At 47.4% G+C, this 16,627-nt stretch overlaps 1 protein-coding gene across 3 annotated transcripts in view; it reads right to left on the bottom strand.

Moving 5' to 3' along the window:
* The window catches only part of NKAIN4 (sodium/potassium transporting ATPase interacting 4), a 50,181-nt gene that overhangs the window by 26,009 nt on the left and 7,545 nt on the right, over window positions 1-16,627 (bottom strand). For all 3 annotated transcript variants that reach the window (XR_013776308.1, XM_079321711.1, XM_079321712.1), the window contains exon 2: window positions 358-495. Coding sequence is in view for 2 of the 3 variants with exons in the window: in XM_079321711.1 (XP_079177837.1) it covers window positions 358-495 (138 nt within the window). In the remaining variant the exon portion in view is untranslated. The remainder of the gene's footprint in view (window positions 1-357; window positions 496-16,627) is intronic.

Here is a 16,627-nt window from a genome sequence, read left to right as displayed (position 1 = left end):
CCCATGCTGAAGTTGCACCCTGGGAACCACAGATTGGATGGGGAAAGAACTGGATATTATAAACAGATTGCATGGCATTGGGGAAAATTTGTAAATATTGTATACTTAGTTTAGGGTATAAAGACCTTGGCACAGCCCGCCTAGGGGATCTTCTGCAATGGTCAACCTGCAGAGCGGACCTGTGTCAGGCTGGCTGAAACATTTTTAAAGATAAATAAACAGCCCTGAAACAACACAAGGTCATCTCAAACTGCTTTCTTGCCGGTGCCTCCGAGAGAACCAGACTCCTGACCACCTGCAAGTCCTCTCTGGGGAGGTCTCATGCCTGAAGAGACCCTCAGGGACGGGACAACTCACCACCACGATGTAGCGCGGTCTGTACTGGATGGTGCCAAAGAGCCCCAGGATGACGATGATGATGTGCAGGAAGTTGGCAAGGATGGGAGCCCACTGGTAGCCCAGGAAGTCAAACACTTGCCTCTCTAATGCAGCAAGCTGGAAGGAAGAAGGACAAGGAGAGTTACAGCTCCTGCACCCACAGTGTTTGTTCTCCAGGCTCTGACACTCTCCCTGAGCAAATCCCTGTGGCAGCTGAAGGTGGGACTCTGTTCCCAAAGCAATTTGCTGCCTGTGAACCAGGCCAGTAGGACACAAAGCTTGTTTACACATCCCCCTTCCCCTCTGCTCTCACCCAGCTCTCTGATGGCTGAGCTCCAGAGCACTTTGGGGCTCTGGCAGAGGACAGGGGAATGGTAACATCTTAAATGTTGAACGTGAAACACATTCACAAAGATGCCACTGTAACTTTCTAGAGCTCATTTGTCAGCATCACTCCATCACTCCTGACACCTCCTATGTCTCTGCTCTCCAGCACAATCCATCAAAGTGAGGGAGAGAAGGAAACTCTCCTCCACTTCACCCCTCAGAAAATGCTGCCACCAGTAAGGAAATTCTGCCAGCACATCAGTTTTCCAGGACAGGCTGTGCTCCTCTCCAGCACTAATAACACAGTTCAAGGCTAGAAATGTGCTCTAGACATAAAACTCCAGTCCTGTTGGAATGCTGGGGTTGATTTTCAAACCGTATCTGCAAAAAGATGTGCTTTTTACCTGCAGCCATCATCTGAGTATCAGATAACATCTGGTGCTCTGGCTCTGAGCCTCTGTGCAGCTGAAAGAGAAGAGTGGACAGGCAATTGCCTGCTGGCCTTTGCATGCCCACAGCCCTTAAATGATTTATCTACAGGAGAAATCATAAATGTAGGGGCAAAACTGTTAATGCAGGTTTTTCTGCCATACCCAGCCTTGCATGGAGAGATCTTTTGGAGATTTTTTTGTCTTTGTGTTTGTCTTAACACAGTGCAAAACACTCCATGGACCTGTGTCTTCCCTGTCAGCACAAGATTTGTAAGTATGTTTAATTATCACAGTAGGCCACTGGGATTGCATTATGACATTTCTTATTTATTTTTAGCTAAATAAATCATTACAGTTTACTATCGACAGTCAATATTAATTTAACTCCTAATCAGGCATTAACCATGTGTAATCCTGGTCTGCTGTGTGTAATCAGCTATGTGACACCTTTTCCTGGCTGGGATCTAAGCACCAAGGCTTCTGTGATGGCTTAAAGCCTTTAAGGATGTGAGTGGCTGCAGGTTCCTCTCAAGCCCCATGATGAGAGGAGCCACATCTATTAAATGGTCATTATTCATCCTTCTTCCTGGCTCAGTGGGGAAATTGCCTTCACACCTCTCTTGGGCTAGGAAGGCACTGCAATTCCCAACACTACTTTGAAAGTTCAATAGAAATCTGTATTTCAAAGAAATCTGTGGTTAAGGGCAATCAGGGAGGGGGCAGACAGCTTTCCCTTTACAGTAAAGAGGGACAGGGAGCTGGGAAGGAATGGAGGCAGTCACCAAATCTCTCTTCTGCCAAATAACCTTCCCTTAGAAGCAGCACCCTCTGATCCCTGTGAAGCACCTGGAAGATGCTGTGGCCACCCAGGGGGCTGTGGGGTGAGTGCTGCTCCCCCCAGCACAGCAGGTTTGCTGCTCTCCTCAGAAACACCAGCCACAGGTTAAACTTAATCCTTCAGGAGGGGATTAACACACATACCTTAACGATATTGGGCAAGTCGGGATCCTGACTGGCAGGCAATGAGCCACTTGGCTGTGGCTGCTTCATCTCATCAGGCATTTAATTGGCTTTGTGAGTGCCCTGAGAGCTCACCCAGCCCGGGGACACAATGGGGTGCTGGCTCAGGTAACCCTGCCCAGCCTCTGAACATCAGGATAACACAGATCCCCCTGCCCCGAGTTCTAACACTCCAGAATCAGGGCAATCCATGTCTGGAGGAGTTCCTGCTCCACGAGTATTTGTCATTAGGACTGTATAGAAAGGGGAAAGCTGCTCCTTTTGCAGCCTTGTGGTGTCTCCTGGTTTGTCTGCACCAGGGAAGAGACTGGGCTGTGAAGTGACAGATAAATGACCATCCTGGAGATGGACCTGCCAATCTACACAACTTCAGATTTGGGCACAGCTCCTTGAGAAGTCTCTGGATTTTTCCCCATAATCCTTAAAATTATCTTCACACCATACTTCCTTCTCCCTCACCTCCCTTGTCCCCAGGTTCTTTCCATCCTGATTTATTCTTTTGCCACTTTCCCAGCACTATTAACTGTTTTTGTGTACCTGGGAGCTGCAGGCATGACTCAGCTGGTCCAGGGATGGGCTGTGCCCATCTGCTGGCTCAGGGGAGGAGAGGGGCTGTGGGATGTGCGAGCTCACACAAGCTGTTTCCTCATTTATAAAAATAAAATTACAATTTTCTGTAAAACATGTTGGTGACAAACAAATGCTACTGATGGAACTCCAGCACTGTGTCAGTGACAGCAGGGAGTGAGTCTGTGCTGCAATCCAGCCTTTGGAAATGCAGCCTGAAGTTGTCCTGGGCTTCCCCCTTTTCTCTCAGGAGCTTACCATAATTAAGGAAATATTTGCTGCCAAGAAATTGATAAACAACCATTTCACTCATTACACTGCAGGTCTGTGTGCACAGCTCACCCACAGAATGCTGCTGAGATCTGCAGGTAAACAGGGCTGATGTTGGGGCTAAGCTGCCCTTGATTTGGGGTTGGGATGTGAAGAATGTCACTGTGCCCTTCAGTGCTGGTGCCTCAGTCCTGCTCAGGGTGGCAGGGTCAGGGTTTGCCCTGATCTGTCTGTCCCCTGTATGAAGCTCCCTGGGTGCCTCTTGCTGAGCAGGGAAATGCCACCTCTCTCTTGTGCTGCCAGGTCTGTGCAGAGCAATATCCTTGCTGTGGTGTTCCCTGCAATGATTCACATTGTCCTATTGAGAAAGCCTATTATATTCCAGAGATGCTGGTTGTAAAGAGAAATGTCACAGATTGTGGCACAGGTTTCTACCCACTCAAACCTGACAGGACCTTTCCATCAGGGAAGACAAATTTTTCTTCTTTATGACTGCTCTTATTAAAACCAGGATTCCTTCTGCTCCTTTTGCTTCTCTAACCCATAGTATACTTTTACCTTTCATTCTTTAAATTAAATGATTGATTGCAGCACTAAAATCAGAAGAGTTGTGGCAGAATATTCTCTCCTGAAATAAACCACATTTCTGCTGATCTGAGTGAAACTGGAGTAGCAAATAACCACGAGAAGCAATTGTTAGCCAGGAAAACAACACAAGCCAAAGCTCTCTCTCAGGCCATCATTCATTTATACAGCTGGGGAAGAGATGAAAGGCAGAGGGATGTTCTGCAGCTTGTGGAACCCAAGCCCACACACAGGGAGCACAGGGAGCTCAGGGGCATCACACCATGAAAATTCTCCACAGTAGGAGCTGTACCTGAGCTGGAGGGATGCCCATGGCAAAATAGGAAATAACTCCTAACAAACATCTCAAAAGATGTCCCAGTTTCTCACTGGGGGCTCAGAGCATTCCAGTTGCTTTCCAATGGCTCTGGCAGGACAGTGTCACTGGCAGGTGTCACTGCCAGCAGGACACTGAGCTGGTTCAGCATGGGCTGGGGGTGCCTGTTTAAATTCCAGTGCCTCAAATCTTTTCTATCCCCTCAACTTTGTCTTCTGTTGCTCCTCTCCTGCTGATAAGCTGGAGAGTCCAGCCTGTTCCCCTGTGCCCCCACAGTGCTGAGGAGGAAGGGATGCTGCTGAACAGTCAGGTACCTGTAATTCCTTAACTCCCTGTCCTTTATAGCTGCTATCAAAGCCATGCTATCAGCTAGATTTGCTCTTCTTAATTTATTAAGCTTTTAAAGCCTTTAATCTTATTTGGTTTGTATCTTTGTCTTTCACTGCATTTCTGAAATCAATTGGGACACAAAAGAAAAATTATCAATCTCAAGACATGCTGATGTGACTCATACAGACACAGGAAAGATGCTCAGAAAACCCCACAAAAGGTACAGTCACACATCCATTTGTTTCTGTAAGCAAACCTGCTTTTAACCTTTCCAAGTTAAGCTTTAATAAGATATTTACTTTTTATTTTCAAAATGAAACATTAGAAATAAATAACCAAGTGTGCAACAAAGGGAACAAATGGAAAGGCTGATCCTACTGCTGAAAAAAAACCAAAAAAAAAAAACAAGAAAAAAGAGAAGAAAAACTATTTTACCCAGAAACCCAGGCAATTTTCCACTTGACCTATAAGAAAACAACCTGAAAACTCTTTTGCTACTCCTTGTCTCTCAGTGCTGTGAGGACACAGCCTCACAGACTGCTCCAGCTCTTGCTCCTCCTCCAGCTTCAACTGGGCCTCAGTTTTCCACTTAACCCCTTGCCTGTCCTTTCTGTGCAGCCTGAACCCAGCAAGAGCCTCAGCAGAGCCCTGGGTCCCCAGTGCTGTGCTGGGATGATGTTCTGGGCTCCTGGCTGATCCCAGTGCCCTGATCCAGGGTTTGATTTCCTGCCAAGTGACTTCCCTTTTTAAGAAGATGCTCTTTCTTTGTCTGCTGTGCAAACACCATCAGAGCTTTCACTGGAGAAGGTCACAGGCCTTTTCTTGAGCAAAAACCTGCACTGGTTTCCTGGGGTGTTTTGGCCATAAGATGTGATGGCTCCAGCTCAGGGCAAAGTCTCAGTGCTACTGCCCCTATGAGGCACCATACAAGGATGGAAATTTACATCCTGCTACCTGAAACAGCAGCAAGAAATTGAAAAGCCTCAGATTGTATAATTTGAAAAATATATCTATTTTGGTTTTGTACAGAAATACAATTTTTTTTTTTGTTCTTCCACATGGTTTAAGTTTGGCAATACTAAACACCTGTCTGCCGTTTATTATTATGATTAATATATTGGTATTATTATGATATCATGTTTAATTCTACACAACTTTTTATATAATTCCTTTGACTTTGTAAATGCTGGGACAATGCCAGAACTAAAAAACCTAAACCCAAGCTGCCGTGTGCTGAAACTATCAGAAGTGAACAAAAAATTCCCTTCTGTGCCAGTGCTTATTGAAGGTGTAGAAGATTCTGTGAGTAGAAAAACAATTAAACAATGTCTGCTTTTACCACAGTGGCTGCATTTCTAAATAAGTATGACCGGTTGCAATAGCTCTTTAATTAAGTTTATCTGCCAAAGCAGCTCAGTGAGCCATTAGTTCCCATCCCCAAATGGAGGGGTTTGTTTTGCAAGGTGCCACGTCCTTGTCTCTCCCAAAGTCAGCCTCTCACGTGCTCACACCCTCTGCATTCATGAAATCTCATTTTTCTTCAGTAAGTGTTGTCAAGGAAACCTTCCTTGGGGCCTTGTGATCCACAGCTCCTTCCCCAGCATCCCTCTCCCCAGCACAGAGGTCAAGAGACTAATTGCACAGGAGGTCTGTGCTTGTCACTGGGTCTCTCAGGCATCTTTGGTCACTCTGGCCACTGTGTACAACGTGCCCCATTCTCTGCTCCTCTGGTCTGCTTTCTCCTCAGGAGCTGCTGAACCCTCTCTAGTCACACAGACATTAGAGAGGCCTCCAACAGCAGGGCTGATTCCTTGAAGTAATTTGTATCTCAGAAGAAAGCTGGTGGCTGTGCTGGCCCTGCAGCAGTGAAATCCCCATCATGATCCACACCAGGTCCCTCCTGGCTGCTCCTGGGCACCACACTCCAGCAAACACAACTTCTAGGCTGCTTTGTGCCACATCCAAGGATCAGGACTTCTCCCAGCCCAGAACCACCCTGGGCAGAGCCTGGGCAGGTGTAACACCCTCCCTGTGCTCATCACAACTTCTCTGCTGAAGCCTGGAGCATCCTGCTGTTAAACATCCCAGTGCTGAGCCCTCACCTCCCCATTCCCCTTGGTCTGGCACCTCTGAGCTCTGAGCTCTCCCCTCCCAGCATCATTTTGTGTGGGCAGTGATGCTCTCAGGAGTGTCACTGCTGTGACCTCGAGCTCTGAGCTTTCTGCTGCCAAAGCCTCCCAGAAACATCTGAGCTGCAAAGATATGTCATTATTCAGTCCCACATGTCCAAATGCTGCTTAGCATTCCAGGGAAGGCACAATCCTGCTGAACATAAGGCATGAGGCTGGCACTGAGCAGTGCAGAAGGCTGAGTGTGTCTGGAGCTGAGGCTCTGCCTTCAGAGGGACTGAGGTTTCCCAGGTGCATCAGCTGAAGACATGGGCCATGCACAACAATTCCCAGAATCAGGGAATCCTTTGGGTTGGAAAAGCCTCCCAAGATCACCGATCACCATTCCCCCAGCACTAATCCATGTCCCAAAGTGTCACATTTGAATGTCTTTTAAATCCCCCCACAAACAGTGACTCCAACACTGCCCTGGGCAGCCTGTTCCAACACTTGACAACACTTTTGTTCCTCATATTGTTCCTCATATCCATTCTAAACCTCCCCTGGAACAATTTGAGGCACACATCCAAGCAAACCTCTCAAGCCTTTTTACTCCAAGTGTTGGATTGTGCCACTGAACTGCAAAACATCAGGAGCTGGCAGCACTTCTTCTAGCACTTCTAGCACTTCTTCCCTGCCACATGGCACATCCACAGGTTCCCTCTCCTGATCCACAACCTTCTCACCAGGGGGGTCAGCAGGGCAGTGAATTAACTGAGGTTTTGAATGGTGCTCAGAATCCAGTTCCTGGGAAAAAGTCTGCTTCCTAGGAGGAATGCTTAGGAAATTACTGCTCTGGATTGCTTAAACTCTCCCAAACCAGGGTCAGCCACATGTCTGATGAGGCTTGTGCTCTGTACCCCTCACAGCCTGTTTGGTTTTAGGGCTCAGAGCCCAGGGATGGTGGCAGCACTGGATATGGAGCTGCTGTGCTCCTGATGGCACCCCAGCCCTGCACACTGCTGTGATTGCTGATTGCTGAGAGAAGCAATCAACCTAAATTAATGAGCAGGTGCCTTTGTGATCCAGGCAGAAAAGCACTTCTGGCAGGAATGACAAACTTGTTTTATTTGCAACCTACGTCAACACTCCAGCCTAAGTTCCCCAAACATAATTAAATTGATCTGTTGTGCCCACAATGTTCCTCTAAGCCCCTCAATCAATGGTTTTCTCCTCCCTCAGTTTCATGGCTCAACTTTGAGTCTCCAGTTTTGGGACTGAGAGGGGAGGCACTGGGGTGAAGGGGATGTGATTGCATTTGTGATTTCTTCAACAAGTTCCAGACACTTTTGTCACCCAGAGGCCCAGGCTCAGGCTCCACACTCCTGGCTTTCCCTCACCTGCTGAAGAACTTGCTGAGCTACCTTATCCCACCCCATGCTGCTGATCCTGGGCAAACATCCCAGCTGCTCCCCCAAACAGCATCCTGGTGTTGCTGAGAGCTTCAGCTCTGGGGGAAACTTCTCCCACCAGGAACACAAATTTCCCTGTTGTATGAAATAATATATATTAAATGTGTGCCATTAACTCAGCAACCATTTCCCTCTGGAGATCTGCTACCAGTTATGAACCCATCTAAACTCTCCAAAGGCTGTGAGGCAGAGCATGGAGATCAGCAGGAATTTAATTTTCTAATAGAGAGATTTATTCCCTACCAACAGGGCTTTATATTGTGTGATCCCTGCCTCTGCTCAGCCATGAAGGCTACCTGAAGTTTGGGCTTGTTCCCATGCAAGGTATGCAGGGGAAAAAGTGAAAATACTTGAAAATTTTCCAAAGGTGAACTCTCAAGTGTACTAGAAAGACTTTAAATTATTCAGAGTCTGACCAAAAAACTCTCAGTGTGTATAAAGCCCTTGAGACACCAGCTGGATTCACCCAGTTTAGAAAAAAAATCTTTCTTTGCTATTTTATAGGCACTTACTGCAAACTGCAATTTTATTTGGCTGCTGTTTACCCCAAAGCTGAATTGTGGCTGTAAATACAGCACTGGCAGTCTCCCCAGGGGAGCAGTAACTCTTGCTGCAGCCTCAAAAAGCCAAGCTCAGTTTTCCCTCTGTCCTGTCCACACACAGCCTAAGAAAGACTTGCTGTGGCCAAGTGACACTGAGACCACCCCCTGCTTTTGGCTTTATGAACAAAAATGTTCATTGGTGTCCCCTGCCAGTCTAACTCATGGCTGGCACCTGCAGCATCTCCTCCTCAGGAAGAGTCTGAAAAAAACACCTCTTTGAAGGCAAAACACCTGCAAAAAGCCACCTGAAGCCCTTTTTCTCATCCAGCACAAGATGAGGGTGGAAGCAAAGAGCAAAGTGAGGTGTCACAGCAGCCCTCACTCCTCAGGATGCTCCCAGCACATGAGACAAATGGTTTCTGTGCTGCTGGACTTTTGTAGGAACCTTGTGAGCCAAAGGTGCTGCTCTGTCCCCATCCCTGCTCAGCTCAGCACTCGCTCTCCCCCAGCTCCTTCCTGCACATGGCACTGGGAGCTCCAGCAGCTGATCCCCTTAATTAGGTCACTAATGGATCACGTGTAAAACACTTGCACCAGCCAGATCCTCTGAAGGAAAAACATGCAAGCCCTGCAAGTGGGGAGAAAAGCTTGGGAGAGGAGACATGCCAAAGCTGAAATAACTCTTCAAAACTTTGTCTGTAGGAGCCTCACTTCAGTTTGTGCTTGACAGCTGGGCCCCTGCTCCCTGACACTGGAGCTAAGTGGTAGCACTGCTTTAATTTCCTCTTGCTTCTGCTGCAATGCCAGATTGCCTGGATATTCGTAAACAGAAGGAATTTAATGAAAATTATAATTAGAGCCCTGCGGTGCTCTTGCAGGTCGCCTTTACACTGGGCTGCCTATTTACATTACAAATCAGGCTGGTGTCACTGCAGCAAGAGAGGAGAATTCATTAAAAGGGAAGTACAGGGTGGGTGAGAAATGGGGGAAGAGAGAGAAAATGATATTGTTATTATTAATAATCTAGGAAATTGGGATCTGCCACGGTCTTGCTGCAGCTTTGCTCCTGGAAGGAAAGCTCATCCTAATCAGCCTGAAGCAGGGGGGGACACAGCACAGTCACCCAGAGACTTCCTTGGCAATTACTGTACAAATGGACCCTTTTTCACAGAGCAGGGCTTTCTCACCCCACCAGGACACAGAGAAGTGCTCTTAGCACCTAGCTGTCAATTTGGGGGTGAGAGGAAGAGACAACATGAGGCCAAAGGGATGCAGTTCCCATTATTTTGCAGCTTTTCCTTTCCACCTGCCAGCAGCTCCATATGATGCTTTGTGCCCCTGTAATGCCACAGGCAGCAGCTCCTGCTCCTGCTCATTCCACCAAGCTCTGCAGCACAGCTGGGGACTGTCTTCCCATCTATGCAGTGAAATTAGGAATAAAAACCCTGTTTCCCACAGAGGATTGTTGGAGATTTGGGTCCTGCTTGTAAAAAGCTTCTGTAACATTCCACAGCAATAATCCAGCCTCAGCCCTGACAGCATCTTCACAGCCATTGTGGGTTTTTGGAACTTCCCATAATGGCAGCAGCACCAACCCTAACCCCTCACCTTGCCCTTCACTGTCACATTCTCAGCACAGAGAGAACTCCCCCTGTTCCCATGCCAGATGAGAAGCTGGAGGTATTTTAAGAGTCAGGCTGCAAACAGGCCAAGTGGTTTGTTTGCATTTCAGCCACACTATCATCATATAAAGTGATCTATACTGTGACAGCTGGGTTTTAATCATCCAAAAAAAAACCTAACCAAAACACAAAAATGTGTTTATATCAATTAAAAAAAAAAAAAAAAAGGACAAAATGAAAAATTGCATTTGAAAAAACATGTGGACATTTTTTCAGCTGAAAAATAGATATCAGTGAAGAAATACTGACCAACTCTCCCCTAATGAATGTACCAGCAAATTTCCAGGCCTGTCATCAGAGCAAGAAATGAAAAAGAATTGGGAAGAAAATAGTATTTTGGACAAGAAAAACATTTAGCAGCTCAGCTCCTTGTTCCAGTAAAATGCTCCTGACAGGAAGAGTTTTAAATTGGAACAAACAGGAAAACAACGATTTTGTTCAAAACTGAGACTGTCAGAGGCTTTCAGGGTATTGCAGGAATTTTCCAATAACCACAATCCCCACAAAGAACTTCCCTCTAAGAAGTGAATAGAAAATGAATCAATCACTATTGATTTTCATCATCTGATTGCTTCTCTGAAAGAAAATCAGCCCTACTTAAACAATTGATTAGTTACCTTAGCAATCACAGGTAAAAAACATGGCTTTCCTTGCCTCCCTCAAGGCATGCAAACTGGGGATAGTCCAGTTTTCCAGCTGTTTCAGGAGGCAGAGCCAATTTTATGGGATCAAAGATGAGTTCTGATCTCAGGAGTCACCACCACCCTCAGCATGGTCCCTCAGAGGTGAGGAAGGCTGAGCATCTCCTGGGAGTCTTCCTCAGCTGTACCTCCCCATGAGCAGGGCAGGCTGCAGAACCCCAGCCCTATTTTCCTCAAATAAAAGCCAGAAAACAGAGACACACAAAGTGCTCAAATAGATTAATCAAGTAAATATCTAGAGAGGGAGCTGGCAGAAAGTCTAGGCACGATTTGAGGCTGAAGCTGTGCCTCCCTCTTTCACGGGTGATGGAGTAGTCTGGGAACTGCAATCAGCTCTGGGCACTCATGGAAGGCTGAGAGCACAGCTCTGCTGCAAAACATAGCCTGAGTGCTGGGAACCAGGGCTCCAGGGAGGATTTTCTGGGATTCACACCATGAGAGTGGCTGTGGGGATATCACAGTGGTTTTCCCATGCCCACTGTCCCCAGCACTGCTCTTCTCCTGCTGCACTCGAGAGCAGCTCAGCAAACCCAAAGATTCTCATCAGGGATTTACCAGCAATACAGAATCATGCTGAAAACCCACTAAGGTTTACCAGATTGCCCCATTGGCACTGACAGCACTGACCAGCTCCCCTGTGGTGCTGCCTGCCCTTTGTTTTTGCTCCTCAGCCCAAGTGGATGATGAAATGAGAGCCATGACGTTCACTTTGATGGGGGAAAGCTGCTGGCTTTCCAACAGGGTAAATGGGGATTCAGTGCCTTTTAAAAAGCATTATTTTTAAAGGAAAGCCCTTTTGAGTGAGGGCTAGAATGGGGTTATTTTCCACATGACAAAGCACCAAAAGGAAAGCAGCAGCCCAGACCATGCTCTTATCACCCTCCCTGAGTCACCCACTGGATAGATTTGTCACAAGGTGAAATAAGAGCAAGTCCTCAATTTATTATCATTTTCTACTTGTCCTCCTTAATGCAGTTCCTGCCAGGATGAGTTTGCTGTGGGAAAGTGGAATGAAACCAGGCCTTTCAGTTTGCTGCTAAATGGGACTGGGGGGAGGAGGCTTCAGGGGGGAGGGAAAACCTCCCTCATTAGGAGGGGAAAATGTGCAACACAGAGTTTTCATCGGATGCTGCCCAGCCTCCCAATTAGGGTGGCTGGGACAAACAGTGGTGTTATTATATGTAACTGTTTATCCAGTGTCACTCAGCCATTGTTTACTTTATGAGCATAATTTATCTCCTCCGTTGTGCTACCCAATTTGTTTGCATTTTCAGTCCACTCCAGTGTCTCCCTTTCATTGTACACATCTTCTGGCCTCCCACCAGCCAACTCTCCAAGTTTCCAGGAGTGTCACACAATGGCCAGGCCCCTCCTGTGCTTCATTTTTCGCATGACATTTTTGTCCCCTTATTTCTGTGCTGCCCCTGCCCCTCCCCTGCTGCAGCTCCTCAATGGCTCATGGTTTATTCAACAGCAAAGCTGAATTTCTCTTTTCCTTCTCTTTTTCCACTTTCCCCTCCTTTTGGAAATAGAGGCTGGACAATAGATGCCACTCTGGCAGCTCTGGAGAACAAAGTTCACTTGCAGCAAATCTTTGTGATTGTGTCCCCTTAGGGCAAGAGTTTGGTGACCCTGCAGGGGCTGAGTCCCAACCAGCAGCTCACCCATGGAGCCCCCAGAGACTCTTGTGCCTCCTCCAGCCATGGAAAGGGACAAAGACTTGTCCACTATGAGCTTGTGACACCAAAGCTTCCTCCACACTTTCCTTGGAGGTGTGAGATGATTCCTCTTCCCTGGAACAAAGGCATCTGTGGTCTGCTCCTACTCCAAACTTCCTGGCCATTTTTCCCTCCAAGTCCTCTGATCTTCTTGCTTGTGGGTCTGACTACAAGGATTAGCTAAAATAAAATAGTGCTAATCCACATCATGGAAATCCAAATCCTTGCTGCTTCATTAAGTAATTTCAAGGAAGTTTAATCTGACAACAACATTTGTGCATCACCTCTTTCTCCAGCCTGGTGAACTGCAGCAGGAAGATGCAGCATTTTCCTCCTAATTGTAGCAGGGGTCTATTTCTGATGGGTTCTGATGAGCTCTCAGCCCTGGCCTGCAGCTGAACCTGGGGTTCACTGCTTCATTCCCACTGAGTGTGCCAGGATTGGGATTCTGGGATTTCTGACAGAAAATCTGGACAGTGTCTCAGCACCAAACCTCAGAGCTCCATCTGAAATGCCCTTTGTTTAGAGGTTAGTGGCCAAAACTGGGAGTGAGTAACTTGACATGGCCAAGAGAGGCTTCAGGAGGGAAAAAAAGTTGGCAGCCATGAAACCTGGGATACATCTCATGCAAGGAAAGCATCCTACAGGATACTGCCCCACCACCTCCTGTCACTGTGAGCTGCTCCAGAAATTCATCCTACTTGAAATCATTCACTCAAGTATCCATTCAGTCTCAGTTCATGGATTGCAGAGCCTTTATTGCACACCCATATATTTAGCACTGGGACAGTCCTCAGCAGTTCTAACAGCCCTGTCATCTAAGGAATAAAACAAAGAGCCATTATTCATCACAAGGGAGACACAGTCTCTATTGTCTGAAGCCACGGCAGAGGTTTTCTATCACCCTATCTATTCTTTCTCATGTCACACAACTCAGCTTTATGCTGGCTCAATGGCAGCCCTGGAGGCCCAAATGTTTTGCAGCTTCTCCCAGTGAAGTGCTCAGCTAGTGCTGTTGGACTGACCCCAAGCTTGCAGGAGCAGGAAGGTGAAGCTTTCCAGAAAAGCTGGAGGTGGACATTCATCTCTGCTAGGTGAGGAGTAAAAGCCAGGCAGGGTTATTTAAAGATAAGTGGAAGCACAGAGAGAAGGATGGATGTGAGTTTTGGGCACTGATTATACCCAGAGGAGCTGGGGTTTGGCCTGATGGCAGAGCTGTGCTGGCTGTGGGACACACCAAGCTGTGCACATCACCTGTCCCAGCCTCCCTGCAGCCCTCCCAAGCAGCCTCAGGGTTTCTTGGTGGATCTGTGTCCAGCTGCAGGAGCCAGCCTGGTTCCCTGGAGCTGGATATGTGGGGATTAATACCTTGGGATCTAAGCATGAACCACCCTCCACCCTGCTTTGCTCTGTGCCTCTGGGAAAAGCAGGCCAGCCTTGGGGCCACAAGACCCCCTCAGTGGTGCAGATGAGCCTATTAAATGCAAACAAAGCAGCACCATTCAGAAAACTAACTACATCATGGTCTCCTGAGGCTCCAGGAGCATTTGGGGCTGTGCCTGTGTCAGCACAAGGCAGGACAAAGAGTAGAACAAACCCCTCTGCAAAGGTGCTGTGCTCTCACCAGCTGTTTGCAGGCAAATTCATCCTTCCCTTGAATATCTCTGCTCAAAATAACGAGATGGGAAACTTGGAGACCCACAACCATAAAAAGTGTCAGACATCTGAAAAAAAAATATTGCACTTTCCCAGCTTTTTAATTTGTTTTAAGGTTGGCAATCACATCTCCAAGCATCCAAGCTCCCTTTTCTCCACATGCTCAGACAGCAAAGGGCACAAAACAGCCTGTGAGCTCCCATCACACTTCTCCCAGCACCCACTCTGCTCCCTGCTGAACAGACAGCAATCTCCCAGGCTAATTAGCCAAACGGTATTCTGCACATATTTAGCATTTCTGAGTAATTAGGATAATCAGATTTCTCCCCTAATTCTGTACATCCACAATAGAAGCAGGTGTATTGCCTTTCCCACAATGATATCACAAGAAGAGTGCTGTCTGCTGGAGCCAGGGGTGCCAGCAGCCTGCCAGAGCCTGTTCCCATCTCCCACATGGAAATCTGCTAACAGATTACCAGCAGCCACAGGGAATTGGGACCTGGGTTTGTGTTGGCTTAGCAAGCAGTAATTCAGATATTCATGCAAGTTATCTAAATGCACAGAGCTCAAATCTGGCCAGGGATGAGGATGTTCCCTTCACTGCCCTCCAGGGATCAGCTGCAGGAGCTGCTCTGGGCTGCAGATGAACAGCAGGTGTTTGGCCCAGAATCTCAGAGGTGTTTTGGGTTCTGGGGAGGTTCTGGGAGTCTTCCCCAAGACTCAGAACTCAGGTCTTGGTCATTCTCCACGTGGTTCATCAGCTCAAGGGGCTGGTCCTTATCTCTGTGAACCTGTGAGCTGGCAGCCACTTATCCGTGGTCTGTGCCACTCCCAAGGTCTCTTCAATGACCTTAAATTAAGGTCCAAGACAGTCAGGCCAGGCCAGCTCTTTCTTGTTTCCTGCTAAGGTGGGTCTTTGACTCAAGAGGAGTTTTTCCTCTAGTCAGCTTCACTCAGTAACTCCTTCTCAAGCAAGCAGAAAAATTTTGTTTGTTTTTTTTGAAGTGCCCATGAGTACATTCTGTTTCAAGGAGCATTTGGATGTGGTGCTCCCACCAAAGTGGGAGTTCTTAAAGGAGTATCAATGACCCAGCATCTCTCAGAGAAGGAAAGGCTGCTCCCAAGCCCCACAGCACAGAGTTACACTCTCCCAAGGATCTGGACCACAGCAGAAATATTAAGCAAAGACCTTGCCACATTCCCTCCACAAAAACACCATCCATCTGCTGAGCTTCAGCTAGGGGAGAAGCTTGTTTGGAGAGCTTAGAGTAAAACCCAGTGTGCTCTCAACTCAAAGAAGCCATTTCTAACATGCAGGACAATGCTCTTGCTGTAGTAGTGAATGACAACAACCAAACTTCCTAAATATGAACAAACTTGAGTAAAGCCAGGACAGATTCCTCCTGGTCTCCAAGTAGGTCAACCATGCTGATACTGAGATTGAGCTGTGGTTACTACAAAGGTAATGTTTAGGTGGAGCTGAAGACAGACAGTGACAAACTGTTAATTGTGGGGAGCCTGTTTATCCATGATGGATGACCACAGCACTCAGTGCACACCATGCAAGGCTACACTCAATATTTTATAAGTTGTGTGTGGGTAGTAAAATGCTCCATCCCCTTCTTTAGTGTACTCTATCTCACCTTCCTGTTCACATGAAACAGTGCTCACAGATGAACTAACCCCAGGGAAGAGCACTTGGAAAATATAAATCAGCAGCAAATGCTTTAATGGGTCCAAGGCTGTTGTCAGGGTCACCACAGACACAAGGCAGGTCTCTGGTCTCCTGAGAGGTGTCACAGGAGGCATCTTCCCAGGTTCTGTGTTTGCTGTAACTGTGTATTCATCTGAGCACCTGAATCCATTTTTATGAGTTCTTTGGCCTTCAGGAGAAATGAAACTGAACTATCCTCAGCCTGTTCAATTCTTGTTCTTTCCTCTTAGCCCAGGTGCCCAAGTGCTCACCAAGGAAGGGCAGAGTGTGTCCTATATCATTCTGACCTCAGCTGAGGTGTCCCAGCTCACAGGGGTGGCACAATGACAGAGCACATCCAGCCCACCCTGGGCACTGAAACGGGGGCAGCCTGTGCCCCCACACTCCTGCACATCAGGGCTGGGCACACATCTGTGGCATTGCTCCACTGGCTCAAAACAACACAGTGAGAATCCTGGTTTTCTTGAGTTTTGAGCATTGGCAGGAAAAAATGGAGGGGGGGAAAAAAACAAAGGAAAAAGGGAAGAAAGCAGATATTTTGCTGGCCAGAGAGAGCCTGGGGAGCAGGTGGGAAGCTGCCTGCAGGGCTGGCCAGTCGCTCAGAGGTGGCAAAGGAAGCTGGCACAGCAAGCCCTGATATCTGCCCGCCTCGAGCAGGTGATGAAGACAAGCTGTTGCCTCAATTCCCACAGTAAATTTTCATTAGGCCCAGGCAGATGGCAGCTGAGGTCCCTGCTTCCACACCATCATCCTTCCAGCCCAAAGGTGTCAGGGAATCTGACATCTCCATTACTAAACCTGGAATCAGCC

This window comes from Erithacus rubecula, assembly GCF_903797595.1.
Source record: "Erithacus rubecula genome assembly, chromosome: 18".
In the NCBI taxonomy this organism is placed as follows: domain Eukaryota; kingdom Metazoa; phylum Chordata; class Aves; order Passeriformes; family Muscicapidae; genus Erithacus; species Erithacus rubecula.
This window is presented reverse-complemented; position numbering and strand designations above follow the sequence as displayed.